The sequence below is a fragment of the Rhinopithecus bieti genome, unplaced genomic scaffold, assembly GCF_001698545.2.
Source record: "Rhinopithecus bieti isolate Rb0 unplaced genomic scaffold, ASM169854v2 scaffold_32422, whole genome shotgun sequence".
NCBI classification, from domain to species: Eukaryota; Metazoa; Chordata; class Mammalia; order Primates; family Cercopithecidae; genus Rhinopithecus; species Rhinopithecus bieti.
In genome coordinates this window covers 3,216,958-3,244,692 of record NW_016814631.1, presented here as the reverse complement: position 1 = coordinate 3,244,692, position 27,735 = coordinate 3,216,958, and the positions used below count along the sequence as shown (strand labels likewise).

The window sequence follows — 27,735 nt, the reverse complement described above, 5'->3', positions numbered from 1 at the left end:
TAGGCTGGCCTACTATAGGGGAAGAGAGTAGGGCGCTACGCACTACCTCCAGACGGAAGTGAGCGACGCACTCTGCGTCCTCGCCTCACCAGGTACTGATCTCCCGCGCGTCGCAGAAAGCTGCTCTGACCCAGCGGAAGTAATTCTTTCGACTGCCCCGGAACCCACAGGAGCAGGCAGCTGGGGGCGGGGGGGCCGCCCTGGGATAGGGGCTGTGGCAGTACGCGGGGACCCGGCTGCGGTGGCTGCGGGGCTGACGATTGAGTCTCGGGCTGGGGCGGAAACGGAGCTCCGGGTAAGGGTGGAGGGCGAGGGAGGCCGAGACGGGACGAGCTCGCAATCCCACTTCCCACCCCTTCCCTTCTGGGCGGGGAAGGAACGGAAGCTGTTAACCTCTCTGGGCCTTCCCAGCCCCTGGTTTGGGGGAGGGGATGGCGGCGGGACCTTTCCTGGCGCCGCTCGGTGGGTTTGGAAAGAGGTGGAAGGAGGGGCAGCAGCCAGCGAGACTGGGCCTTCTCCGGGCTGAGCGCGGGAGGGTGGAGTTAGGAGCATGGTAGCCCTGTCGCTTTTTCTTACTGCTTTCCTCGTGTCCGCTCAGATTCGTTATTTTCTTGAAGCCAGTTCCTAGCCCAAGGAGAGGTCTCTCGCTTCTTCCAACTGCAATACCCGAGAAGTTTACCTTCTGGGTAACTCGTTGGGTGATCTATGCTCGACTTCATGAGTTGGGGGTTTCGTGCATCTATTGCCCGTCCAGTTTTGTCTGAAAGGAGGTATCTAGTGTGAAATATTGTGCCCACTGAGTTTCTCTTAAGGAACTGAGATCTATTTAGTAACATATAACTGTGGAGTTTGTGCCATTTTAGAGTGAGCATTTCTACTCCACATTGCTTTTAGTGTAGAAAACCGAAATTCTTTTTTAGAGGGCCGGGGGAGACAGACTTTTGCTCTTGTTGCCCAGGCTAGAGTGCGGTGGTGCGATTTCGGCTTGCTGCCACCTCTGCCTCCCAGGTTCAAGTGATTTTCCTGCCTCAGCCTCCCAAGTAGCTGGGACCAAGACGCATGCCACCACGCCTGACTAATCTTTCTATTATTAGTAGAGACGGGGTTTCGACATGTTGGCTTGGCCAGGCTGGTCTCGAACTCATGACCTCAAGTAATCTGCCCTCTGTCGGCCTCCCAAAGTGTTGGGATTACAGGCGTAAGCCACTGCGCATGGCCTTGAAATTCTTTAGTGTCTTAAAACCTCACTTTTTAACTGCCATCTTGGCTTTTTTTTTTTTTTTTTTTCTTTTTCTTTGCCTTTTTTTTTTTTTTTTTTTTTTTGAGACGGAGTCTTGCTCTGTCTTGAGGCTGGAGTGCAGTGGCGTGATCTCGGCTCACTGTAGCCTCGGTCCCCGGGGTTCAAGTTATTGTCCTGCCTCAGCCTATGGAGCAGCTGGGACTACAGGCGCGCACCACCACTCCCAGCTAATTTTGTAATTTTTTTTTTTTTTAATATAGATGGGGTTTCATCATGTTGGTCAGGCTGGACTCGAACTCCTGACCTCGGGTGATCCGCCCGCCTCCGCCTCCCAAAGAGCTAGGATTACAGGCATGAGCCACCCCACTCGGCTCCATATTTGCTTTTTGATCCCCGAAAGTTGTTTCCTTTTCTGTTCATTGACCTAAAATGACAAATCTCTGATCTCATTTACATTATAATCATGTTGAAACATAGCAGTTTACATGTGGATTTATTCATTCTGGAGATACAATGGCAACGAAATAGCTGTGGTACGTACTGTAATGGGTGTTTATTGTGTCTTGCCAATGATGATTTGGGGTCCCTGTTTAATTTTAAATGACCGTTCCTCTTTTACTTAAATATGAAATTTAATAACTACCATTCAAAAAATATACATGTATGCATTACTAGATGGTAATTCCCTAATATAATAGGCACTAGTTCACAGCCAGAAGTTATAGTGAGTCCTATACATCAAGTTCTAAAGTGATATTTAATTGTTTAAATCTTCTAAAATGTTTATCTGGTTTTTTTTGGTAGATTTTTTAGTACTGGAAAATAATCAAGAAAGTCTTTGCTATTATGCTCATATTTATTTTTGAGTCAGAGTCTCACTGTGTTCTGCACTCCCAGGCTGGAGTGCAGTAGTATGATCACAGCTCACTGCAGCCTCAACCTCTTGGGCTCAAACTATCCACCTGCCTCAGCCTCCCTAGTAGTTGGGACTATAGGTGCCCACCACCACACCCAGCTTATTTTTTGTTTGGGTGGCTCAAGTGGTCTTCCTACCTTGGCCTCCGAAAGTGCCGGAATTACAGGCATGAGCCACCAAATCTGGCCGGCTATGGTCATATTTATGTGTTAATGCATTTCAGCTAAACTGCTATCCTAAATTCTTTATTGTTCTGTTATTAAGTAAGAGCAGAAAAAGCCCATCCAGTAATGCCTGAATTTCAAGCCTCAGCGATTAGGAAAATAATAGTACATTCACTCAAGAAATATTTATTGAGCATCTACAAAGTGCCAGGCACTATTCTAGGCCTGCTGTCAAGGAACTTGAGGAAAGAAAGGATACGTGTAAGTAAGCGAGTATAATTTCAAGAAGTGATAAATGTGAAAAAAATATATAGCAACGTTAAGGGTTAGAGTGACTGGGATAGGGGTGTCTAATTTTGGTAGGATCATCAGGGAAGGAAGAGCTCTCTGACGAGTTGAAGTTTTACTTAGAGATCTAAATGACGAGAATTTAAAAGCTTTTGAGACAACAGCAATTACAAATGCAAAGACCTTGAGGTAAGAGTGAACTTGACTGATTTCGAGGAATACCAAAAAGGCCAGTGTGGCTGGAGCATAGTGAAGGAAGAGTGGTGGGAGACAAGATCAGGGTGGTAAGCAGGAAAGTAAATCAAATGTCCAGTTGAGATATGGTAATTTGAACTACAAGTGTAGAGTTGAAAGTGAGTAGTAGTCTGATTTGGAACGTAATTTGAAGCTGGAACCAAATGGGTTTAGCTTTCTTCCCAGGAATAAAATAAACAACAAAAAAAATGTTTTTTGAATAACCAATCATTTTTCCAAGCATCTGGGTAAACAGCAGTGCATGTACTGAAATGTGGAAGACTGGAAAGGGAGTATCAGTTTCTGAGATTGATAAATCAGAAGTTCTGTATGGGAATTACTGAGTTTGATAACTAGTAGGCACCTGAGAATATGTGCAGTAGAAAAGTTGTATATTCACGACTGGCACTCAGAAAAACTAGGGAGATGACTGGGAGTCATATTTTATAGATGATAACCTGTAGTCTGGAGGACATCAAATAGAGAATGTTAAATGGAGAAGGCAGATGACTGGGAGCACTCCAGTCAGAAGAGGAGCATACAGTAATGGAAGCAGAAAAGCCAGGAGTGTGTGACATCTGGAGTACTAAGGAAAAAATGTTTCATGATGGAGGGAGTAGGCAACTGTATAAAACACTGCTAAATGAGCATTAAAGATTGACCCTGTGACTAAGTGAAGTAGTTGAAATTTGATAAGAACCCCTAACATGGACTGGTGGGCCAAAAGGCTGATCAGAATAGGTTAAGAAGTAGATGGTAGATTGGTATGTGGATGGAAATAATGGCCATAGCAGAGTCTTTAGTTAGGTGAGGGGATAGCAATCATTGCTTAAGTGGAAAGATTGACCTTTGGTAGGAAGGACAGTTTTTATTCAATATTTTGAAATAGCAGGGTGGACAAAATGTATGTTATACAAAAACAGGAACGCTGAAGATGGAGAGACAAGGCAACTGAAGTGATTGGTTTCAGTTTATTTTTAGCCAATCTTTCTAAAGGTTCTGTTAATTATAATATGTAGAATCTATGATTAATACACATTATAAGTTGGGAATATCTGCTCATAATTTTAAAACTGAAACAAGGGGGTTTGTAGATATTATTTGAGAGAATAATTAGGTCATTTGCAGGGGTGAGGCAGACAGACTCAGTGAGAATATGCAGTACTCTGGAGCCCTTAAGTTCTGTGTTGTGGGAGGGCGACTCTGGGTAATAAACATGGGAAGCTGAGTTATAGGTGGTTGTCAGGGAAGGATGAATTTCAGATGGATTTAGTCATGATATAGTGGAGCCAGAGTGGATTTTTGGACATAATTGAGTCCAATTCTCTCATTTGGAAGATGAAGAAACAGAAGTCCTATCACTTAATTTACCTGAGTCTCAAGATAGAAATGCCTAACAGAGTAGAAATTCAGATGTGGAGATGGGTTCAGGTCTATATAAGGTAGCCATTGACTTTCATTCAACAGGGCTAGTTCTTAATTTATGATAAGAGATAAAAGCTGTGGACCTCCTCATTCTGCTTACCCTGAACTGCACATAGGCACAAAATTGTTCTTACAGGTTCAAGGATTTGGGATTCTGCTGCTTATCTATGAACCTGGAGGAGTGGGGGACTGCAGATTAAGAACCCGCTAGAATAGGGTCAACAAGTTAGAACCACAGGCCACATCTGACCCACTACCTGCTTTTATACTACCCGCAAGCTAAGAATGCTAAGAATGGTTTTTAAATTTTTTAATAGTTGGACAAAAATTCGAAGTAAATATGTATTTTATAACATGAAAATTATAGGCTAATGCAGTGGCTCACGCCTGTAATCCCAGCACTTCTCGAGGCCAAGGTGGGCAGATTACCTGAGGTCAGAAGTTTGAGACCAGCCTGACCAAATAGTGAAATCCCATCTCCACTAAAAATACAAAAAATTAGCTAGGCGTGGTGGTGCATGCCTGTAATCCCAGCTACTCAGGAGGCTGAGGCAGGAGAATCACTTGAACCTGGGAGGCGGAGGTTGCAGTGAGAGCCAGGGTTGCGCCACTGCACTCCAGCCTGGGTAACAATAGTGAAACTCTGTCTTAAAAAAACAAAAAGAAAGAGCAAATTATATAAAATTTACCTTTTTTTGGCCCATAAATAAAGTTTTGTTGGATCATAGCCACACTCAGTCGTTTAAATCTTGTCTGTGGCTGCTTTTGCACTCCAGTGGCAGAGTTGGAATAGTTGTAACAGAGACCTTACAGCCTGCTAAGCAAACAGTATTTACTTTCTGGTCCTTTAGTGTGTCATCCACCACACTAAAAATGTAAATTCCAGGATACGGGTGGAGGAGAGGTTGTTGGATTTATTTTGTCCACAGATTCCTCCCAAGCATGTAGAGCAGTGCCTGGCACATGGTAGGCCCTTGATACATATGGGAATGAACCTCTGGTTCAAAAATAGAATAATGGCCAGTGTTCTAATGTGTGCTGGGCAGTATTGTGAGTGCTTTTATATGTAAAGCCATTTATTATTCAGAACAGCTCTGTAAGGTAGATGCTGTATTATCCTCATTTTACCGTTGAGGAAACTAGGCACAGAAAGATTAGGTTAGTTTTCCCACAGTGATATAGCTAGGAGCTTGACTGATTTTAAGCACTGCATTATATAGAGGGCTGAAATCAAGTCTTCAGAAATGATAGAAAGCAGCAAAAGGATAGATGGGAGTGATGAAACAGGGTAATGTAGCAAAGAAGGAATACATTCCTCTGTAGCGTTGTTTACTATTAAGGCATTCAAGACCCATGTCTTGGACTGGGTGTGGTGGCTCACACCTGTAATTGCAGCACCTTGGGAGGTCAAGGCAGGAGGTTTACTTGAACTTATTTCGAGACCAGCCTGGGCAACACAGGGAGACCTCTACTTAAAAAAAAAAAAATTTAGCCAGGCTTGGTAGCAGGCTACTCAGGAGGCTAAGGTGGGAGAATCCTTTGCGCTCAGGAGATTGAAGCTGCACTGAGCCAGGATTGCACCACTGTACTTCAACCTGGGTGACAGAGCAGGAACCTGTCTCAAAAAAAAAAGACCCATGGCTTAGTCAGTATCTCAATGTGTGCTCCTTATGTGTATCGCTGTTTCCCTCTTTGATAAAGTCCAACTTCCCAAACTCTCACCTCTTTTCCTATTTTCCTACACTCTCTTCTTGACTCACTCCTCTGGCCAGACTGGTCTCCTTGCCATTCTCCCTCCATAAAAGGCTCTTCCTTCAGATATCTGTGACTCATTCCCTTGCTTTCTTCAGGTCTCTGTTAATGTTAGTTCTTCACCATGCTGTATGAATTATTTTATTTTGGTTTTCTGTCCCCGCCATTCTTCCCATGAGGTTGGAATCTTTGTTATGTTCATCTCAGTCCCCAGTGCCTAGGCGAGCATCTAGCATACTAACCCTTGGTAAATATTTATTGAATGAATGAATTTGTAAACTGATTTCCAACAACACTGAATTGCATTATGTGCCCCAAGCTGTCTGACTCAGGTCATACTGTTCACTTTGCCTGGATCTCCCTCGCTTTCCAGTTTTGCCTGGTAAAAATACCTCTACCAGCTTGCAGTGAGCTGAGATCGCGCCACTGCACTCCAACCTGGGCAGCAGAGTGAGACTCTGTCTCAAAAAAAAAAAAAAAAACCTCCATCCATCGAGACCCAGATCAAAAGCTACTTTCCTTTTATAGCTGTTCACTTAACAGATTTTCTGTTGCAGATTTGTAGTCTCATATTTCCTTTCTTTGGGATGACCAACTCTTATTCCTTCTCTGTTAGTATTTGCATATCTAGAGAATTTGGGTTAATTTTATTACTGGTGTCACTTTTGAAAGCTTAATTAGGCAGAAAACCATCCTAGAGTGATGATATCTTTGGAGTTAAGGTAAAGTAAACTTCAGAAATGCTATCATTTTTAAAAATTCTAGCTTTAATATAACCTACATATGGTGAAATGCTAATTGTACCATTTAGTTTTGACATTTTTATCACTCTAGAATGTTCCTCTCTAATCACTTGCTGAGCTATCATCATTGGTTTGTTTTGCCTGTTGTATAATTTTATATAAATCGGATAATACAGTTTATACTTTTTTGTTTGGCTTTTCCACTTAGTGTAATATTTTTATATTCTTCCGTGTTGTATCAGTAGATCATCCCTTTTTGTGAATAGTATTGCTCTGTATGAATGTACCACAGCTTATTTATCCATTCTCCTATTATGATGGACTCCCCATCAGCAGTGTATGAGAGTTCATTTGCTCCACATCCTATCCAGCATTTAATGTTGACGGTCTTTTTAATTTTAGCTATACTGGTGGCTGTATAGTAGTATTTCGTTGAAGTTTTGAGTTTCGTTTCACTGATAAGTAATAATGTTGAGCACTTTTTAATGTGTTCATTCAATTCTTCTGTCCAACTTTAATTGGATTTTTTTTATTGACATACAGGCATTTTTTAATTTACTCTGGATGGAAAGCCATTGTCAGATATGTGTTGTGAATATTTTTTTCCGATTCGTGGCTTGACTTTTCATTTTTGTCATTTTCTTTTGGTTTTGAGGGGGTTTTTTGGTTTGTATTTGAGACAGAGTCTTACTGTTGCTCAGGCTGTAATGCAGTAGAACCATCATGGCCTGCTGCAACCCCAACTTCCCTGGGCTCAGGTGATTCTCCCATCTCAGCCTCCCAAATACATGGGACTACACGCATGCACCACCATGCCCAGCTAATTTTTTTTTTTTTTTTTTTTTTTTTTTTTGAGACGGAGTCTCGCTCTGTCGCCCAGGCTGGAGTGCAGTGGCCAGATCTCAGCTCACTGCAAGCTCCGCCTCCCGGGTTCACGCCATTCTCCTGCCTCAGCCTCCCGAGTAGCTGGGACTACAGGCGCCCGCCACCTCGCCCGGCTAATTTTTCTATTTTTTATAGAAACTGTTTCACCACTATGTTGCCCAGGCTGGTCTCAAACTCCTGGGCTTAAACATTCGGCTTGCCTCGGCCTCCCAAAGTGCTGAGACGTGTGAGCCATGATGCCCAGCTGTGGTAGTTGATGAACAGAAATTTTGTTTTGGAGAAATCCAGTTTATCAAGTTTTTCATTTACAATTTGTGCTTTTTGCATCTTTTCTGAGATTTTTGTTTTGTTTTTTGAGAGAGTCTCGCTCTGTACAGGCTGGAGTGCCTGGCTGGTCTCAAATTCCTGACTTCAAGTGATCTCCCTCCCAGAGTGCTGCGATTGCAGGTGTGGGCCACTGCACCTGGCCGCTGAGAAATCTTTGCCTACAGTGAGGGTATGAAAATAATTTGTTTTCTTTTGGTAGCCTTATTTTGCATTTTAAGTTGAATTCTGTGAACCATCTGAAATTGATTTTTGTGTATGGTTTAACAGTGAGCTTCTAATCCATATGGCTATTGTTCCAGCTTCCTTCGTTGAAGAGACTGTCCTTTCTCGCCATACACTTTCACTCACTTTTCCAGTATAAGGATTCAGGAAGTCTGTTTTTTTTTTGTTTTGTTTTTGGTTTTTTTTGGCCATTTATAATTTGATATGAAACGACTGCAGCCCACCAAAATATAAATAACCATCATTCACTATCCAGGGACCACTTAACATTACTGTGATTGCCTGTTGCAGTCCACACTACCATATGTAATACTTCTTTTTTTTTTTTTGAGATGGAGTTTCACTCTTGTCACCCAGGCTGGAGTGCAGTGGCACGATCTCGGCTCACCGCAACTTCCGCCTCCTGGGTTCAAGCCATTCTCCTGCCTCAGCCTCCCGAGTAGCTGGGATTACAGGCACCCACTACTACACCCAGCTAATTATTGTATTTTTCGTGGAGATGGGGTTTCACCATGTTGGTCAGGCTGGTCTCGAGCTCCTGACCTCAGGTGGTCCACCCATCTTGACCTCCCAAAGTGCTAGGATTACAGGCATGAGCTGCCGCGCCTGGCCCATATGTCATATTTCTGATTGGTCATTTGTGGCTGGTCTAAAATACAGTTCTTAAGTATCAGAGATTTCTTCTGATCAAAATTCCTTAAGCCCCACAATACATGACAGATCATAGGACTGGCATTTATGAGAGTGTGTTACTAGAAATCGAGACCCTGCTAATGAGATATTATAACATTGATTACTGGGTATTACTAGATGAGTCGTCATTTTATTACTAAAAGTTTGACCATTTTGAAGAACAGTTCAGCTGTTACTAAGTATTAGCTGTCAGAAACAGATTGGAAATTGAGATCAATGCTTTTACTTTGTGTTTTAATTTTAATTTTTTTTTAGAGCTCCCCTCAAGATAGAAGTGTGTTTACTTTAATGACCTGATAGAATTCTTAGTAAAAACAGAGAACTTCCCTCTTTGACCCACTGCCACTGAAGACAAAACTGAAACAACGAGCTCAGAACAGAAACTCAGAGTCTTAATGCTAAGAGAGCAGCTAGCTTTAATGCTAGGAAATTTGAGGACATATCAAATAATTAACATCTTCAAACAACTGTATCTGTTCTAAGAAACATGAAATTCCAGAAATCTTGTACATGTTTCATACACTCGCATATATTATTAACAGTTACGGTAGTGGGTACATAATTGGGAGACTACTATTTTAGGTATCCTAATTTTATAAGATGCCTGTGTCCTGTAATTTTTTTTTTTTTTTCTCGAGACAGAGTCTTGCTCTGTCACCCAGGCTGGGCAGCAGTGGCATGATCTCGGCTCACTGCACCCTCTGCCCCCGAGAGGTTGCTTAAGCAATTCTCCTGCCTCAGCCTCCAGAGTAACTGGATTACAGGCGCACGCCACCCCACACCCAGCTAATTTTGTTTTGTTTTGTTTTGTTTTGAGATGGAGTTTCGCTTTTGTTATCCATGCTGGAGTGCCATGGCACGATCTCGGCTCACTGCAACTTCGGCCTCCCAGGTTCAAGTGATTCTCCTGCCTCAGCCTCCCGGGTAGCTGGGATTACAGGCATGTGCCACCACACCCAGCTAATTTTGTATTTTTAGTAAAGACGGAGTTTCTCCATGTTGGTCAGACTGGTCTCAAACTCCCAACCTCAGGTCATCCGCCTGCCTTGTCCTTCCAAAGTGCTGGGATTACAAACATGAACCACCATGCCCAGCCCATGAAGCCTTTTTTTTTTTTTGGAGATAGAGTCTTGCTGTGTTGCCAGGCTGGAGTGCAGTGGCGCAATCTCGGTATACTGCAACCTCTGCCTCCCGGGTTCAAGCAATTCTCCTGCCTCAGCCTCAACCTCCAGAATAGCTGGAACCACAGGCTCCCGCCACCACACCCAGCTAATTTTTGTATTTTTAGTAGAGGTGGGTTTTCATCATGTTGGCCAGGATGGTCTCCTTCTCTTGACCTCATGATCCACCCACCTCGGCCTCCCACAGTGCTGGGATTACAGGCATGAGCCATGTACCCAGCCCCATCAAGCATTTTTATACCTGTGTAAGCCAGTTGTATTCTTTTTTCTGGTATTTTTCCAGAGTTCGTGGATTTTTTACATTTGAGTCTTTAATCTGTAGTGTATTTTTGTGAGTGATCTGTAAAGTATTTGTTGTTAAACACACACATACACAGAAAAACTTGAAGAGATTAATGTTTATATGTAACACCCTAAAAGCATAATGACGTCTTAGGCCATTGTTCATGTTCTTTCTTCTGCCTAGAACTATTCTCAATCCAACGATTCCCTTATGACTGGCGTTTACCTGCCCAATTCATATTTCCAGAATTCAGCTCTGTCATGCAATAGATGTTCAAGCTGAGATTTTTGTCTCCTCAAACTTAGATTTCTTTAGATAACGTATGGGTTAGGTCCAAACGTAATCATATTTTAAATATTTCTAACTTCTACCTAAGAATTAGGAATTTTAACTCTTAATGTTGATTTTCCCTTTCAATGTTGGGAGAAAGGGTGGGTCTCTTCTTCCTCTGCTTAATCTCTATTGTATAAAATGATGGAATTGATTTACTACATTAACTCTGTAGAAAAACTGTTGCTACCCAAAGGGCTCCTAAGATGTGACTTTGCATTGTTGCTTAGCTACTGCTAGTTAAATAAACATCCTCAATGTTTTATTCTAGAGATTTTCCAGGTAGAAGAGTTGGCCCTTGAAATTCTTGTACTTCAATCTTTCTAGCGTTTTTTCTTTTCTTGTTTTTTAAAAGAGTAATTACAAAGCAGTATAATGAAAAGAAAATAATAATGGCTGTTGTGAATTCTTAAATTGTGTAATATCATAAAATGACAGTACTATTTTTAAATTTTAGAGAACTATTTGAGGATTTACATCAGTAGCTGTTGGGAATTGTGGCAATTAAGTTTAACTGGAGCCAGAATTTTTTTACTGTGGCAGTAGGCAATAATGGAAGGAATGGAATGTGGGCTGTGAAGTCAGACCTACCTAGGTTTAAATCCTAATGATGCCACTTAAGCTGTAGAAGCCTTGAGCAAGTAGCAGACTCTTCCAGTTTTGCTCATCTCTAAAATCAGAATAATTCCCTTATGAAAGAGTTGTTTTTAAATAAGATGGGCCAGACACAGTGGCTCACACCTGTACTCCCAGCACTTTAGGAGGCTGAATTGCGTGGATCACTTGAGGTCGGGAGCTGAGACCAGTCTGGCTAACATGGTGAAATCCCGTCTCTACTGAAAATACAAAAATTAGCCAAGCATGATCCCATGCACCTGTAGTCTCAGCTACTCGGGAGGCTGAGGCACAAGAATCGTTTGAACCCAGAAAGCAGAGGTTGGCCAAGATCACGCCACTGCACTCTGGCCTGGGCCAAAGAGTGAGACTGTCTCAAAACAAAACAAACAAACAAATAAATAAATAAAATAATGTATATAAGGCATTTAGTACAATGTTTACCACTTATTAGGCCTGCAAAATGTTCATCGTATTTCATTGTTACTGCTGCCTGTTTTCTCTGCTTTATCTCGCATTGGAAATGGTACTTTGGGAGGCTGAGGCAAGTGGATCACCTGAGGTCAGGAGTTCGAGACCAGCCTGGCCAACATGGCGAAACCTGGTCTTTACTAAAATACAAAAATTAGCCAGGCATGGTGGCAGACACCTGTAATCCCAGCTACTCAGGAGGCTGAGGCAGGTGAATCGTTTGAACCTGGGAGGCAAAGGTTGCACTGAGCTGAGATCACGCTACACACTCCAGCCTGGGCAACACAGCAAGACTCCCTCTCAAAAAAAAAAAAAAAGGTACTTTTGAATATCTGTCTCCATGCTTAGCAAGTGTTCTAGACTAAGATTTGATTTCTACTCCTGCTCTGTCACTACCTGAAACAAATTGTTTAGCCTCTCTACATGGATGACATTATTCAAACCTGAGGCATTAGAGAGGTTACCTGCAAGTTCCTTTTCTGCTCTGAAGTGTTATGGTTCATTTTCTTTTTCCTTCTCTCTTTTTTTTTTTTTTTTTTTTTTGAGACAGAGTCTCGCTCTGCCGCCCAGGCTGGAGTGCAGTGGCCAGATCTCAGCTCACTGCAAGCTCCGCCTCCCGGGTTCACGCCATTCTCCTGCCTCAGCCTTCCTAGTAGCTGGGACTACAGGCGCCCGCCACGTCGCCCGGCTAGTTTTTTGTATTTTAGTAGAGACGGGGTTTCACCATGTTAGCCAGGATCGTCTTGATTTCCTGACCTCGTGATCCGCCCGTCTCGGCCTCCCAAAGTGCTGGGATTACAGGCTTGAGCCACCGCGCCCGGCCTTGATCCTTCTCTTAATGCCAGAAATAAAATTTGTCAGGAATTTCTTAGAGCTGGATAGTTAGGAAATGCTTTTTTCTGTAAATGACGTAAAAAAGAGTATCAGTATGAATAAGGTCCTCCTCTGAATAAATGCTGTAGTATATTATTAAAATACAAATTACTGAGAAAGTGAAACATTTTCTTTAGCAATCATCTTGTTATTTTGTCAAATTTATAATTTCTCAAAAAATTGTAAATTTTAACCACTTTATTGTTAAATTTCAAAACTTAGGTAGCCTGTATATGGAAGAGATGGAAGCATAAAAATATGTATGTGTATGCTTATCTAAGTAAAGAGCAAGACTTCTCTTTTTTCTTATTTATTTATTTCTATATTTATTTTAGAGATAGGGTCTCAATATATTGTCCAGGCTGGTATCAATCTCCTGGGCTCAAGCAGTCCTCCTGCCTCGGCCTCCCAAAGTGCTGGGATTACAGGTGTGAGCCACTGTACCCAGCCCTGTGCTTTTTTATTCTCATGGAAGTTACTTCATGTCCTTGGTTATTATATCATGCCATTCATTCAAGCAAATATTTGCTTATTGTCTACTACTGTGTACTAAATACAAGATCCAGAACTTGCTGTGTCCTCCCTGTGTTAAGTCAGTATGCATCATCCTTCCAGCACATTGATGTGTACCATAACAAGGTGTACAGAGCATTGCTAACCTCAAAAGCTCACTTGAGCCTTGGTGTCCAGGGATTTTCTTGGGGTTTCATTCTGTAGACATGATTGATGAGTCATAAGCAACAAGACTGAGCTCAGTCTTCAGCACACCTCCAACTGGAGGTGATGGTGATATCAAAAAAGGCATCTCGGAACCCTTTGTCCTTAGTCCTCTTGTTAAACTATCCAAAGGCCCACTGTGAGTTACCTGTTTAACGTAAACTACCAGGACCCATGATGAATAGCAGAGACTTGCATCACCAGGGAAATTCCAAGGATTTAGAGGCCGTATCTCAAAACGAGGATCAGAAACCAGCCAACTTCTTTGTTATACAACAGGACTGATAGTTTTGTTCGGATTTTCAGCAGAGTCCTTTACCTAGAAAAAGAATAAAGGACCTCTGCCTTAGAACACCTCAGTATGGCAGTTTTTTCTTGATAATTATGTTCTGTGTATGTATTTTAATGGAATGAACATTTTTACATGTCTGTTACTTTTAACATGTCACACTTATAACCTCTTCAACAACCCTACCCCCAATCAATTTATAATGATTATGTTTCTATTTTAAGTAGTCTTTTTCCAATTCAAAAGTGCCAACTGATTAAGCTCTCAAAGCATTTTGGTATTCAATTGATTTTATTAAAGTGCAGTGTTTTTGCTGTGTAGGAATGGTGAGCTCGTAATGTAACCAGGAGGGAGAGTTCTTAAACTTTTAACACCAAGGACATATTAAATAACAGTGAGTGAAAACTTGTCTCTTACAACATTAATCTTAATATGATATTGTTATATTTTCAGGAAGCTACTAAAGTTCCTGGGGAAGCAAAGTAGAATTTCATAAGAACAAAATGGGTAAGCTAAAGATAATTAATTTTGTGTTTTAACTAGTAGAAACCGGTTTTTTGTTTCAGAGATCTTCAAAATCAGTGAACGCAAGTGAAATTTCAGTAGACTGAAATTAGTTGTCCATATCAACAGCTTATTTTTACTAGACAGTCATGCCCTGCATAATGATGTTTCAGTCAGTGTTGAACCACATGTGTGACATGGTCTCATAAAGATTATAATAGAGCTGAAAAATTCCTGTTGCCTACGGTGACATCTTGATGATCTTGTCCTTGTGTAGGCCTAGGCTAATGTGTGATTGTGTCTTAGTTTTAACAAAATATTTAAAAGTAGAACAAAAATTACAATTTTTTAAAATAGAAAAAAGCATATAGAGTAAGGATATAAAGAAAAATTATGCTGGGTACAGTGGCTCATACTTATAGTCCCAACTGCCTGAAAGGCTGAGACAAGAGAGTTGCTTGAGTGAGCCCAGGAGTTCAAGGCAGAAATAAACCGTGATTGTGTGACTGCACTCCAGCCTGAGCAGGTAAATTTACTGTAGCCTAAGTGTATAGTATTTATGAAGTCTGTAGTAGTATAGTACTGTGTTAGACCTTCACATTCACTCACCACTCACCCAGAGCAATTTCCAGTCCTGCAAACTCCATTCTTGGTGAGTGCCTTATACAGGTACACCTTTTAAACTCTTTTGTGCTATATTTCTGCTGTACCTTTTCTATGTTTCGATACACAAATACCATCATGTTAGAGTTGCTTGCAGTATTCATACAGTAACATACTGTACAGGTTTGTAGCCTAGGAGTAGTAGGCTACACCATATAGCCTAGGTGTAAGTACACTCTAGATTTAGTAAGTATCCTCTTAGGATGTTTGTGTTACAACAAAATTGCCTAATGATGCATTTCTTGTCTTGGAAGGTATCTCCATCATTAAGCAATGCATGACTGTATATTCCTGATAGGCAGATCAGTAATAATATCGTGGTAACTCCAATTTGTGATTTTTAGTGAGTAATTTTACCTTAAGAAATTTGAAACTTTCACGACAAACATGAAATGGTTTCTGTTGCAAAAAATATTAGAAGCATAAATTGAAATAATAACCATTATTACTTTCTTTTAGAGGTTGGCAAAACTGCTAAAATCTATATGCTTGAATAGTCTATAATTTAGAAACTACTTACATCTTTATGGATCCTCCAGCTTTTTATGAAAAATTAGACAAAAAAGGATACTAACATAGCTTTCACCAGATTGTTAATGTTTTGCCACATTTGCTTTCGTATGTGTGTATGTGTGTGTGTTCATACTGTAGAGTTGGCAAAACTCCATCTCAGTCCTCTTAGGGTCCTGGCTGGGTCTGAGAATTAAATCAACATAACATAGATAAACATTTATTACATAACATAAGATGACATAACATAGATGAATATTTATTACACGTTTTACATGGAACAGAAGCCCTTTTTAAAAAAACAAAGACCAAAGCCAGGCATGGTGGTGCATGCCTGTTTCCCAGCTACTTTGGAGGCTGAGGCAAAAGGATCTCTTGAACCCAGGAGTTCCAGGTTACTGTGAGCTATGATTGCACCACGGCGCTCCAGCCTGGGTAACAGAGCAAGGCCCTGTCTCTTAAAAAAAATAAACCATAAATAAATAACTAGTCCGGGTGCAGCAGCTCATCCCTGTAATCCCAGCACTTTGGGAGGCCAAAGCAGGTGGATCACTTGAGGTCAGGAGTTCGAGACATCCTGGCCAATATGGTCTACTACTAAATACAAAATTTAGCCGGGCATGGTGATGGGTGCCTGTAATCCCAGCTGCTGGGGAGGCTGAGGCAGGAGAACCTCTTGAACCTGGGAGGTGGAGGGAAGTTGCAGTGAGCCAAGATTGTGCCACTGTACTCCACGACAAGAGTGAGACTCCGTCTCAAAAAATAAAAAATAAATAAATAAATAAATAGGCGGGTGGGTGGATGGATGGATGGATGACTATAGATGGATAGATAAAAACATTTTTAAATTATCATACTGCATTAACTTGTCTCTTTAGTCTCTAAATAGTTTTCTACTTCAAAGACTGTTCCTCAATTTAAATTTGTCTGGTTGTTGTGATTTGATTCAAATATTTTTGGCAGTGGTAGCACATGTGGGATTTTGAGATTTATATTAATTTTGATTTTAGAGATTTCTGAATTAATTGTTTAACAAATGGGTATCTTGTGGCCGAACAGTACTTCTGCTTCCTTCTGGAAGTACTTCTTCATCCTTCTGCTTTTTTCTAGGGCTTCCTAAGTTTTTAGAATAAACCGTAAGCTATTTTATTTCACATGTTAATAATTATAAAAGTTAAAATTCTGTTATAGTACAAAATTGTAAAAATTAAGGAGATTTTTACTCGCGTATGTAACTTTTACACTCTGTGTATGTGGCTACTGTGACTGAAGCCAGTACAGCAGCAATGGCGGTAGCAGAGTAACATCTGTGTACTCTGTCTCCTCATGTCAGCTTTGGGTTTTTTTGGGGACCAATATTTTGTCCGTATTAATTACTTTTAATCTTGCATGAATTTAAACTGAGTATTGTTTAAATGTGTACTTTGATCATTATTTTTAACCATCAAGTGTGAAATGCTGAGTAAAAGAAATCTTAACTTTTAGAATTTGGGGCTTGTCAAAGGAAGTTGAGCTCACATGGCATATAAGCACTGATTTGTACATCTGCTATACATCTTATTTTTAAAAATGAATATTTCAGGTGACAGAATTAAAGTCATACCATTTAAATATTTCATCTTAGTCTTCAAATTTGAATGGGCTGCTTTGGTTACAAAACAACTGTTGATACCTCCTTGAAAAATACTAGTAAATTTTCACTGAAGTAGCATTCTTAAATCTACAGTTTGTTCTGATATTGGAAGATGTTTATAGAGAAGTATAAAACAAGGAGTTGAAAACTATTAAAGTCTTGGTGACTATTATAATACCTTTCAGAAATGTTTCTGGTCTGAGTTCTTCAAATATTAACCTTGTTAATAAACCTTTTATTTATTTATTTGAGGCAGAGTTTTGCTCTGTCACCCAGGCTGGATTTTTGTATTTTTAGTAGAGACAGGGTTTTACCATGTTGACCAGGCTGGTCTTGAACTCCCGACCTCAGGTGATCCGCCTGCCAAAGTGCTGGGATTACAGGCATGAACCACTGCGCCTGACCAAACCTGTTTATTTTTAATACATTGTGTGATTCAAAAATTGTTTTACTACTTACTTTACTTTAGATGGAGAGGAGAAAACCTATGGTGGCTGTGAAGGCCCTGATGCCATGTATGTCAAATTGATATCATCTGATGGCCATGAATTTATTGTAAAAAGAGAACATGCATTAACATCAGGCACGATAAAAGCCATGTTGAGTGGCCCAGGTAAGCACAGTTCTGTCTTTTTCTTCATATGTTCACTTTTAATGTTTGATGGATGTTTGTAAGTTGAATTAAATGATTCAGCATTTAAAGAGAGTACGTCTTCTAACATTGTTGTATGATTATGTTTTTGTTTTTTTCTTTGTTTGTTTGAGAGAGACAGAGTTTCGTTCTGTTGCCCAGGCTGGAGTGCGATGGTGTGATCTCAGCTCACTGCAACCTCCCCTCCTGGGTTCAGGTGATTCTCCTGCCTCAGACTCCCGAGTAGCTGGAATTACAGGTGTGTGCCACCATCCCTGGCTAACTATTGTGTTTTTAGTAGAGATGGGGTTTCACCATGTTGGCCAGGCTGGTCTTGAATTCCTTACCTCAGGTGATCCGCCCATCTCAGCCTCCCAAAGTGCAGGGATTACAGGCATGAGCCACCGTGCCTGGCCTTTGGCTTGATTATGTTGCCATGGGAAAAAATTGATTTCTGCCATTTTCTGTTTTCAGTTATTTATTCTATACGTTTCAACAAGACTGAATGGATTTCCCTACATTAGTTTCCATAGTCAGCCTTTTTTTTTTTTTTTTTTTTTTTTTTTTTGAGATGGAGTCTCACTCTGTCGCCCAGGCTGGAGTACAGTGGTGACATCTCGACTCACTGCAACCTGCAACCTCCGCCTCCCAGGTTCAAGTCATTCTGCCTCAGCCTCCCGAGTAACTGGGATTACAGGCGCCTGCCACCATGCCTGGCTAATTTTTTGTATTTTTAGTAGAGGCAGGGTTTCACTATATTGGTCAGGCTGGTCTTGATCTTCCGACCTCAGGCGATGCGCCCGCCTCAGCCTCCCAAAATGCGGGGATTATAGGCATGAGCCACTGCACCCGGCCCATTGTCAGCCTTTTAACCACAGACTGGTGATCTGTGTTCCTAGCTAGATAAAAAGTTTATCTTTACAAGTTGCCACCTTCCAAATCTCTATTCTTTTTTTTTTTCATTTTGAGATGGTGTCTTGCTCTGCCACCCAGGCTGGAGTGCAGTGGTGGCATCTCAGCTCACTGCAACCTCCGCCTTCCAGGTTCAAGCAATTCTCATGCCTCAAGCCTCCCAAGTAGCTGGGACTACAGGTGCCCACCACCACTCCTGGCTAATTTTTTGTATTTTTAGTAGAGACAGGGCTTCACTGTGTTAGCCGGGATGGTCTCATCTGACCTCGTGATCCACCTGACTCAGCCTCCCAGAGTGCTGGGATTACAGGCGTGAGCCACCTCACCCAGCCCAGATCTCTATTCTTAACATTTTTTTCTCAAAGTAAAATTCACATAATGTAAAAGCAGCTGTTTTAAAGTGTACAATTTAGTGGCATTTACTACATTCACAATATTTTGCAACCATCATCTCTATCTAGTTCCAAAACATTTTATTACTCCAAAAGCAAGCCCCATACTCATTAGCTGTCACTATCCCTTCCCATTCTCTACCCTCAGTGTCTGACCACCACCAGTCTGCTTTCTAATTTACCTATTCTGGACATTTTGTATAAATTGAATCATACAGTATATGGCCTTTTGTATCTGGCTTTTGTTATTTTTCATGTTTCCAAGGTTCATTTATGTGGTGCATTTACAGTACTTCTTTCTTTTTTATGACTGAATAATATTCCATTCAGCCAGATGTGAATATACCACAATTTGTTTATTCATCAGTTGATAAATATTTGGGTTGTTGACACATTTTGGCTACCATGTATAGTTCTGTGAACATTTGTGTACAAATAATTGAATACCTGCTTTCAGTTCTTTTGGATGTCTTCTTAGGAGTGTAGTTGCTTGATTATATGACAATTCTGTTTAACTTTTGGAGGGGCCACAAAACTCTTTCCATAGTGGCTGAATTGTTTTACATTTCTACCAACAGTGTGCAAGGGTTCCAGTTTGTATACATCTTAGCCAATATTTGTTATTGTCCTTTTTTTTTTTTTTTTTGAGACGGAGTTTTGCTCTCGTCCAGGCTGGAGTGCAATGGTCAGATCTTGGCTCACTGCAACCTCCACCTCCCAGGTTCAAGCAATTCTCCTGCTTCAACCTCCCGAGTAGCTGGGATTACAGGCATGCACCACCATGCCTGGCTAATTTTGTATTTTTAGTAGAGATGGGGTTTCTCCGTGTTAGTCAGGCTGGTCTCGAATTCCCAACCTCAGGTGATCCACCCGCCTCTCAGGTGATCCGCCCACCTTGGCCTCCCAAAGTGCTGGGATTACAGGTGTGAAGCTGCTATCTTAATGGGTGTGAAGTGGTTATCTGGTGGGTTTTTGTTTGTTTAGTGGTGGTGGTGGTTTTTTGAGATAGTCTCACTCTTACCCAGGCTGGAGTGCAGTGGCACAATCTCCACTCACTGCAGCTTCCACCTTCCAGGTTAAAACGATTCTCATGCCTCAGCCTCCAGAGTACCTGGGGTTATAGGTGCATGCCACCACGCCCAGCTAACTTTTTGTATATTTGGTAGAGACGGGATCTCGCTGTGTTGGCCAGGCTGGTCTTGAAAACTCCTGGCTTCAAGTGATCAGCCCTCCTCGGCCTCTCAAAGTGCTGGGATTACTGCCACCACACCCAGCCTATCTGGTGATTTTGATTTGCATTTCCTTAATGACTAATGATGTTGAACATTATTTAATACACTTCCTAGACATTTTTGTATCTCCTTTGGAGAAATGTCTATTCAAGTATTTTGCCTATTTTTGAATTGGATAGTTTGTATTTTTGTTGTTGAATTATGAGAGTTCTTTATTAATTCTCAGTAGTAGACCCTTATCAGATACATGATTTGCTAGTATTTTCTCTCATTCCATAGATTTTTTTTTTTTTTTTTTTTTTTTTTTTTTGGAGATCGAGTATTGCTCTTGTCACCCAGGCTGGAGTGCAGTGGCTCAACCTTGCTCACTACAAGCTCCGCCTCCTGAGTTCATGCATTCTCCTGCCTTCAGCCTCCTGGAGTAGCTGGGACCACAGGCACCCGCCACCATGCCTAGCTAATTTTTTTTGTCTTGTTTAGTAGAGACGGGGTTTCACTGTTGTTAGCCAGGATGGTGCCTCAACTCTTCTGTCCTCGGTGATCCGCCCATCTTCGGGCCTCCCAAGAGTTGCTTGACGATTACAGGCGTGAGCCACCGTGCCTTTTATTATGGTGTCATTAGAAGCACATTTTATTTTATTTTTTTTTTAATTAATTAATATCTTTATTTATTTTGAGACAGAGTCTCGCTCTGTTGCCCAGGCTGGAGTGCAGTGGCACAGTCTCAACTCACTGCACCCTCTACCTCCCGGTTCAACCAGTTCTCCTGTCTCAGCCTCCTGAGTAGCTGGGATTACATGTGCCCACCACCACACCTGGCTTATTTTTGTATTTTTAGTGGAGACGGAGTTTCACTGTGTTGGCCAGACTGGTCTTGAAATCCCAGCCTCAAGTGATCCACTCGCCTTGGCCTTCCAAAGCTTTAATTTTGAAGTGTAACTTATTTTTCCTTTGGTTTTTCTGTCATATATAAGAATCTGTTGTCAAGTCTAACCCTGTGTTTTCCCAAACTGTGTTTTCTTATAGGCGTTTTATGGGTTTGGCTCTTTAATTTAGGTCTTTGGTCTTAAGTTAATTTTTGTTTATCCTGTGAGGTAAGAGATCAGCTTCATTCTTTTGCATGTGGCTCTTCCACTACCATTTATTGAAGAGACTGTTTCCTCGAGGCATCCTTGTTAAAATTCAGTTGACTGTAGATATTTGTATTTCTGGGCTCTCACTTATATTCCATTGATCTATATGTCTGTCCTTATGCCAGTACCACGCTGTTTTGATTACTGTAGCTTTGTAGTAAGTTTCAAAATCAGAAAGTATGAGGCTTCCAACTTTGTATTTCTATTTCAAGATTGTTTGGGCTATTTGGGACCCCTTGCAATTCTTTCTGGTTTTGTCTTGTTTTTTGTTGTTGTTGTTGTGGGGTTTTTTGTTTGTTTTTGAGATAGGGTCTTGCCGTGTTGCCCAGGCTGGAGTATAGTGGCACAAGCCCTCCTAGGCTCAAGCAGTCCTCCCACCTCAACCTCCTGAGTAGCTGGAACCACAGGCATGCACCTTTTTTAAAATTTTATTTTCTGTAGTGATGTTGCCCAGGTTGATCTTGAACTCCTGGGCTCAAGCAGTCCTCCCGACTTGGCCTCCTAAAGTGCTGGGGTTACAGGTGTGAGCCACCGTGTGTGGCCACAATTCTTTTTCTGTTTTTACTATGGAGATTTTAAAACCTACACAGAAGTAAAGAGAACTGTATAATACAGCTCCATGGGCCCATCATCCAGCTTCAATAGTTATTAACATTTTGTCAGTCTTTCACTCTATCTCCCAGACTGGAGTGCAGTGGCACAATCTCTGCTCACTGCAACCTCTGCCTCCTGGGTTCAAGCGATTCTCCTCCCTCAGCCTCCCCAGTAGCTGGTATTACAGGTATGCCACTACCACACCCAGCTAATTTTAGTATTTTTAGTAGAGATGGGTTCAGGCTGTTCTTGAACTCCTGACATTTAGTAGAGATGTTGGTCAGGGTGTTCTTGAACTCCTGACCTCAAGCACTCCACCTGCCTCAGTCTCCCAAAGTGTTGGGATTACAGGCATGAGCCGCTGTGCCCAGCCCATTTTGCCAATCTTAAGTTGTTTCATTATCCCTACTTTTTTGGAGTATTTCAAGCACATGCCTGATGTTGTGCCATTTCACTTGAAAAATCTGCAATAGTTCCCCTGTACATTTTCTTTTTTTTCCAGGCCATCAGTTAATTTTACAGAGAAGCAAGGTCATTTGTATGCTGTCAATATTTCATATTGAATTATAGTTGAGTTTTTATTCTGTAAACTCATAGTTAAAATTCCAGAGACTTGACTATTCGTTTTTGTAGGCAAAGGATACTTTGTAGGTAGCACTCTTGTATTCCTGTTATATCATGTCTTTTAGCAGTGTCAAGCTTGATCAGTGGGTTCCAGGTTGTCAGGCTGATTCATCCATTAAAAATTCCCCACTCTGAATTAGCATTCGTGTGATTATTGTTAAGATTTGCTTTGAGATTACAAAACAGTGAGTTTCCAATTCTGTAAAATTTTTTTGCGTTTATTAGCTAAAATTGTCCTGTAAGATACTATTTGGTTACATTGAAATACGGTCTATATGGGAAAGATGATAAAGACTTGATTTTTTTCCTTTTAAATATAATTTTTCAGAGTAATGAATTGGTTCTTCAGCATCATCCAGTAGTAAAGAGTGTTTTGTTCTTGAGTGCATGTCATCATGAATTCATGACTTTATATTTCATGTTTTTCAGTCTGTTGCAGTCATTCTTACTGATGCTCAGATTGTTCCATTTGCTTCATTTTTATGTCAGAAAGAGCCACATTGTGTTAACTCCTATGTCCTTTTGACATGGCTCCGTTAGTCTTGAATAGTTATACTGCTTTCTGTAATAAGATTTCTTAGGCGTGTCATGTACATTGTTCCCCAATCCTGAAAACAGCTGTTTCTCCAAAAATCCCTGTTTTGTTTTAGTAGAAAATGGTATTTAGGGGCCCCAATCTGGGTGCTAAAGACACTCATTGCTCCTTGGTTGAATTGCACCCTTCACTCCTCATACACACACACAACATGGCTCTGATGAATATGATGAATTGCTTTTGGGCTTTTCCACAGGACAATGCAAGGAAGTACTTTAGGAAAAAAAAATCACAAAGGCCAACAGAATTTTAATTAAAAATTAATTTTATAACAGCAGGCTAGAAGCAAAGAGCTTTTGCTTTTTATAAATTTGATCTTTAATTTAAACAGGAGATTTTTAGTTTGGAAAGATCAGGAAAACATTCAGCCTCAAACTACTGTTTGCATGAAAAGAAATGAAGTACTGATAACATGCTACAGTGCGTATGCACCTCCACAGCATGCTAAGTAAAAGAACTCAGACACAAAACATCACACATTTGTATGATTCCGTTTATATGAAATATCCAGAATAGGTAAATCCGTAGAGACAGAAAGCAGATTGGTGTTTGCCAGAGGCTGAGGGTGGAGTGAGGAAGATGAGGAATAACTGCTTAATGGATTTACTGGGTTTTAATTTGGGGTGATGAAAATGTTTTGGAACTAAATAGAAGGGATAGTTGCACAACATTGTAAATATACTAAATACCACTGAATTGTACACTTTAAAATGGTTAATTTTATGTTATATAAATCTCACCTTTTAGAAAAATCACTAATGTTTGATATCAACAGCTTAATAAGTGCCTATTGGTAATATTTCAGATATGTATTCAAGAAAGAAGTTCTAGTTATTGGCAAACCAAAATTTACCTTATTGTTGTGAATTATTTGCTGAGTCCTGCTGTACTGCTTTCTTCCTACTACAGTATACCCCCAACCAACAGATATATAAAAGGCATTTTATATATATTTTAGTATTTTAAAATACTGTATTCTCAAATACTGTATTCTCAAAGTATATTTGTAGATGTGAAATGCCTTTTATATTCAGTACACAGTGCTAGTACTAGACTGCTAAGAAAATATTTTATCCCTATATGTAAAGGCTAAATGATACAACCTTTGTGTAGCTACAGAAATTTTGAGAAATGACTGAAAAACTGTTTATGAAATGCTGATAAGGAAAATGTCTTGTGAAGAGATCTCATTAACATGATCATATTTTTAAAAAACTGAAGGAGGAAACAATGGAATTCCTTTCCTGAAATGTTTTCTTTTGCTTGCTTGCTTCCTTGCTTGCTTGTTTGTTTGTGGCAGGGTCTCTGTCGGTTGCCCACGCTGGAGTACAGTGGCGCCATCATGGCACTCTGCAGCCTCGAACTCCGGGGCTCAAGCAGTCCTCCTACCTGAGCCTCCCTAGTAGCTGAGACTACATGTGGGTCTCCCAAAGTGCTGTGATTACAGGCGTGAACCACCATGCTCAGCCCATTTCTTTTAAGTAGAATTTTTCTTATTTTAGGTAAATAGTTAAATAGTTTAAATAGTTTTTTGTTTGTTTTGTTTTATATTTTAAGACGGAGTCTTGCTCTGTCACCCAGGCTAGAGTGCAGTGGTATGATCTCAGCTCACTGCAACTTCCGCCTCCTGGATTCAAGTGATTTTATATATTCACTAATTCTCAGAAAAGCCAAATCAAAAAATCCGTTATGTGCCCTGGCTTTATTTTTAAATGGTAATTCAGTACAACACAGGGATCCTGATGATCCATAAAGACTTGATTGCCTGGATTGATCTTTTTTAAAAAAGCTTTACTTTTTCATCCTGCTCACCCTTCAGTAATCATATCACCAAGATTCTTAGGAAAAGCTACTTAAGTTTCCAACCCACAGGGAGAGAATTAGAATTTTAAAATTCAGTCTTGATGAATCTCAAGTACTATCTTTTTTTGAGACGGAGTTTTGTTCTTGTTGCCCAGGCTGGAGTGCAATGGCGCAATCTTGGCTCACTACAACCTCTGCCTCCTGGGTTCCAGAAATTCTCCCGCCTCAGCCTCCTGAGTACCTGGGATTACTGGCACTCGCCACCACGCCCAGCTAATTTTGTATTTTTAGTAGACATGGGGTTTCACCATGTTGGCCAGGCTGGTCTCGAACTCCTAACCTCAAGTGATCACCCACCTCGGCCTCCCAAAGTGCTAGGATTACAGGTGTGAGCCACCCCGCCCGGCCCCCAAGTACTATTTTAGTGAAGGTTTTTTCATGTTGTTGGCTGGGTGCAAGTGGCCAAGCCTGTAATCTTAGCACTTTGGGATTCTGAGGCAGGGGAATCACTTGAGTCCAGTAGTTCAAGACCAGCCTGGGCAACATGGCAAAACCCTGTCTCTACAAAAAATACAAAAATTAGCCAGGCATGGTGGCGCTCACCTGTGGTCCCAGCTACTCGAGGAGGCTGAGGTGGGAGGATCACTTGAGCCCGGAAGGCAGGGGTTGTAGTGAGCCACAACCATGCCACTGCACTCCAGCCTGGGCAACAGATCAAGACCCTGTGTCAAAAAAAAAAAAAATTATTATATCATTAATACTAAAAAAATCAGAATTCCTTAATTTATGTGGTGCTAATTGAGGTTATTTTAATGATGATTAGTTTGCTAGGGCTGCCATAACAAAGTACCACAACTGGATGGCTTGAACAACAGAACTTTGTTTTCTAACAATTCTGGAGTGTAGAGGTTAAAAAGTAAGGTGTTGGTAGAGTTGGTCTCTTCTGAGGCTCTCTTCTTGTCTTGTACGTGGCCATCTTCTCCGTGTCTTCACACAGTTTTCTCTCTGTGCCCATCTGTTTCCGGATCTCTTCTTATGAGAACACCAATCATGGCCGGGCGCAATGGCACATTCCTGTAATCCCAGCACTTTGGGAGGCTGAGGTGGGCGGATCACGAGGTCAGGAGTTTGAGACTAGCCTGACCAACATAGTGAAACCCTGTCTCTACTAAAAATACAAAAATTAGCCGGGTGTGATGGCGTGCACCTGTAATCCCAGCTGCACAGGAGACTGAGGCAGGAGAATCACTTGAACCTGGGAGGTGGAGGTTGCAGTGAGCCGAGATCATGCCATTGCACTTCAGCCTGGGTGACAAGAGCACGACTCCGTCTCGGAAAAAAAAAAAAAAAAAAAACACCAGTCATATTAGATTGCCACCCCAATGACCTCTTTTAATTACCTCTTTAAAGAACTTGTCTCTAAATACAGTCACATTCTGTGGTACTAGGGGTTAAGACTTCAACATATGAATTTGGAGGACACAATTCAGCCAATAACATACATAATTCTTTTGTTTTACAGGTCAGTTTGCTGAGAACGAAACCAATGAGGTCAATTTTAGAGAGATACCTTCACATGTGCTATCAAAAGTATGCATGTATTTTACGTACAAGGTTCGCTACACTAACAGCTCCACTGAGATTCCCGAATTCCCAATTGCACCTGAAATTGCACTAGAACTGCTGATGGCTGCGAACTTCCTAGATTGTTAAATAAAATAAATTATAATAAACTGTTAACTCTTTTCAGTATTTAATACCTGTAGTTCAGTTAGTAACTTTTTCATATATAGCATGTTGCCTGTATGCAGTTGAACTATATAAAGTTCATTGCAAAGCAGATTATCTTCTGTTTTTTTGCATAGCAATCAAAGTTGAAATTTGTTTGCTACATCAACAAATTAAGGACATTTTCACAAACTGAGAAATAAACAAATATGCCAATTCGTAGGTGGTTTTGCCTTATCCTTTGAATGTGACTTAAAATCAGCAATGATGATATAGTAAATACTGAAATTTAGGCATAAATTAACACATTCTACAGGGAAATAATGGGACTAAGTATTTTTATGTTTTTAGTGGTTTTTTAGAAACCTATTCTGATCTTATAGCTGCCGTTAGCATTACTAGAGTTATGCAAATAATTGCATTATAAACATGTTTATAACTTAGCCAAAACATTTTTATAACTCTCCAAGTATGAGTTGAAATTTCTTATGTCTTTTGATAAACTGCAGTATTCTTTAAGTGTGCTTTGTCCTTTTGTTTATTGCTATAATTTAAGAACTTTATTTAAAAACAATTTTGGAAGGTTACTAGGTACAACTTTTGCAGAAGTAACTGAACTGTAGCCAGATGGTCAACAAGTAAACTACATGACTTAGAGTTCTTGTGCATTATACATTTTGGATAATTCAAAGTACTGTATTTGCATTGACTATAAAGCATCTTTTGCAGTTTTTATTCTTCCTTCATAGTCCCTTGTTGTGATTACACTTCCAGTTGTTTAAATGTGTTTTAAAAGACTCACTATTAACTTAATTCAGATCTTAAAAGCTACGCGTTTCTGAACTATTCCAGTCTTTCTCCGTCCAATTAGAATGTTATGGAATAACATGTGAAGAGATATAGTGAAAATCTTATAATGCATTGAAGATATCCTACGTGAATTATCTTCTATTAAAATATGTCCCAATAAATATATCCATAATCAGTGGGTCTTCTACTGAAATCAAGCTCATTCAGCTTTTCTATTAAGCAGCCAAAAACTTTTTTGAAAAAATGTGACAACATCATTCCTTATGCATGGGAAAAGAAGCACGGAGATGGGTTTAGTATTGTCTTGAATCTCAGAGGTGGAA

The 27,735-nt window shown here is 40.6% G+C and overlaps 1 protein-coding gene across 3 annotated transcripts; it reads left to right on the top strand.

Annotated features, from left to right (window-relative positions):
* The first annotated feature begins 16 nt into the window (after nucleotides 1-16).
* ELOC (elongin C) lies at nucleotides 17-27,121 on the top strand. Of its 3 annotated transcripts, none has more exons than XM_017851625.1 (4): nucleotides 17-92; nucleotides 14,102-14,155; nucleotides 17,428-17,571; nucleotides 26,397-27,121. In XM_017851625.1, the coding sequence occupies exons 2-4, from the start codon at nucleotides 14,152-14,154 to the stop codon at nucleotides 26,585-26,587; spliced, it is 339 nt and encodes a 112-aa protein (XP_017707114.1). In that variant the 5' UTR covers nucleotides 17-92; nucleotides 14,102-14,151; the 3' UTR covers nucleotides 26,588-27,121. The 3 variants fall into 3 exon arrangements, with proteins under 3 accessions (XP_017707114.1, XP_017707113.1, XP_017707115.1); XM_017851624.1 differs by lacking the exon at nucleotides 17-92 and adding an exon at nucleotides 139-295; XM_017851626.1 differs by lacking the exons at nucleotides 17-92; nucleotides 14,102-14,155 and adding an exon at nucleotides 139-295.
* Nucleotides 27,122-27,735: the final 614 nt, after the last annotated feature.

Coding starts and splice junctions, on each gene's coding strand:
- ELOC (XM_017851625.1), top strand. Junction 17,572..26,396: donor AGCCATGTTGAGTGGCCCAG/GTAAGCACAGTT, acceptor TTTGTTTTACAG/GTCAGTTTGCTGAGAACGAA.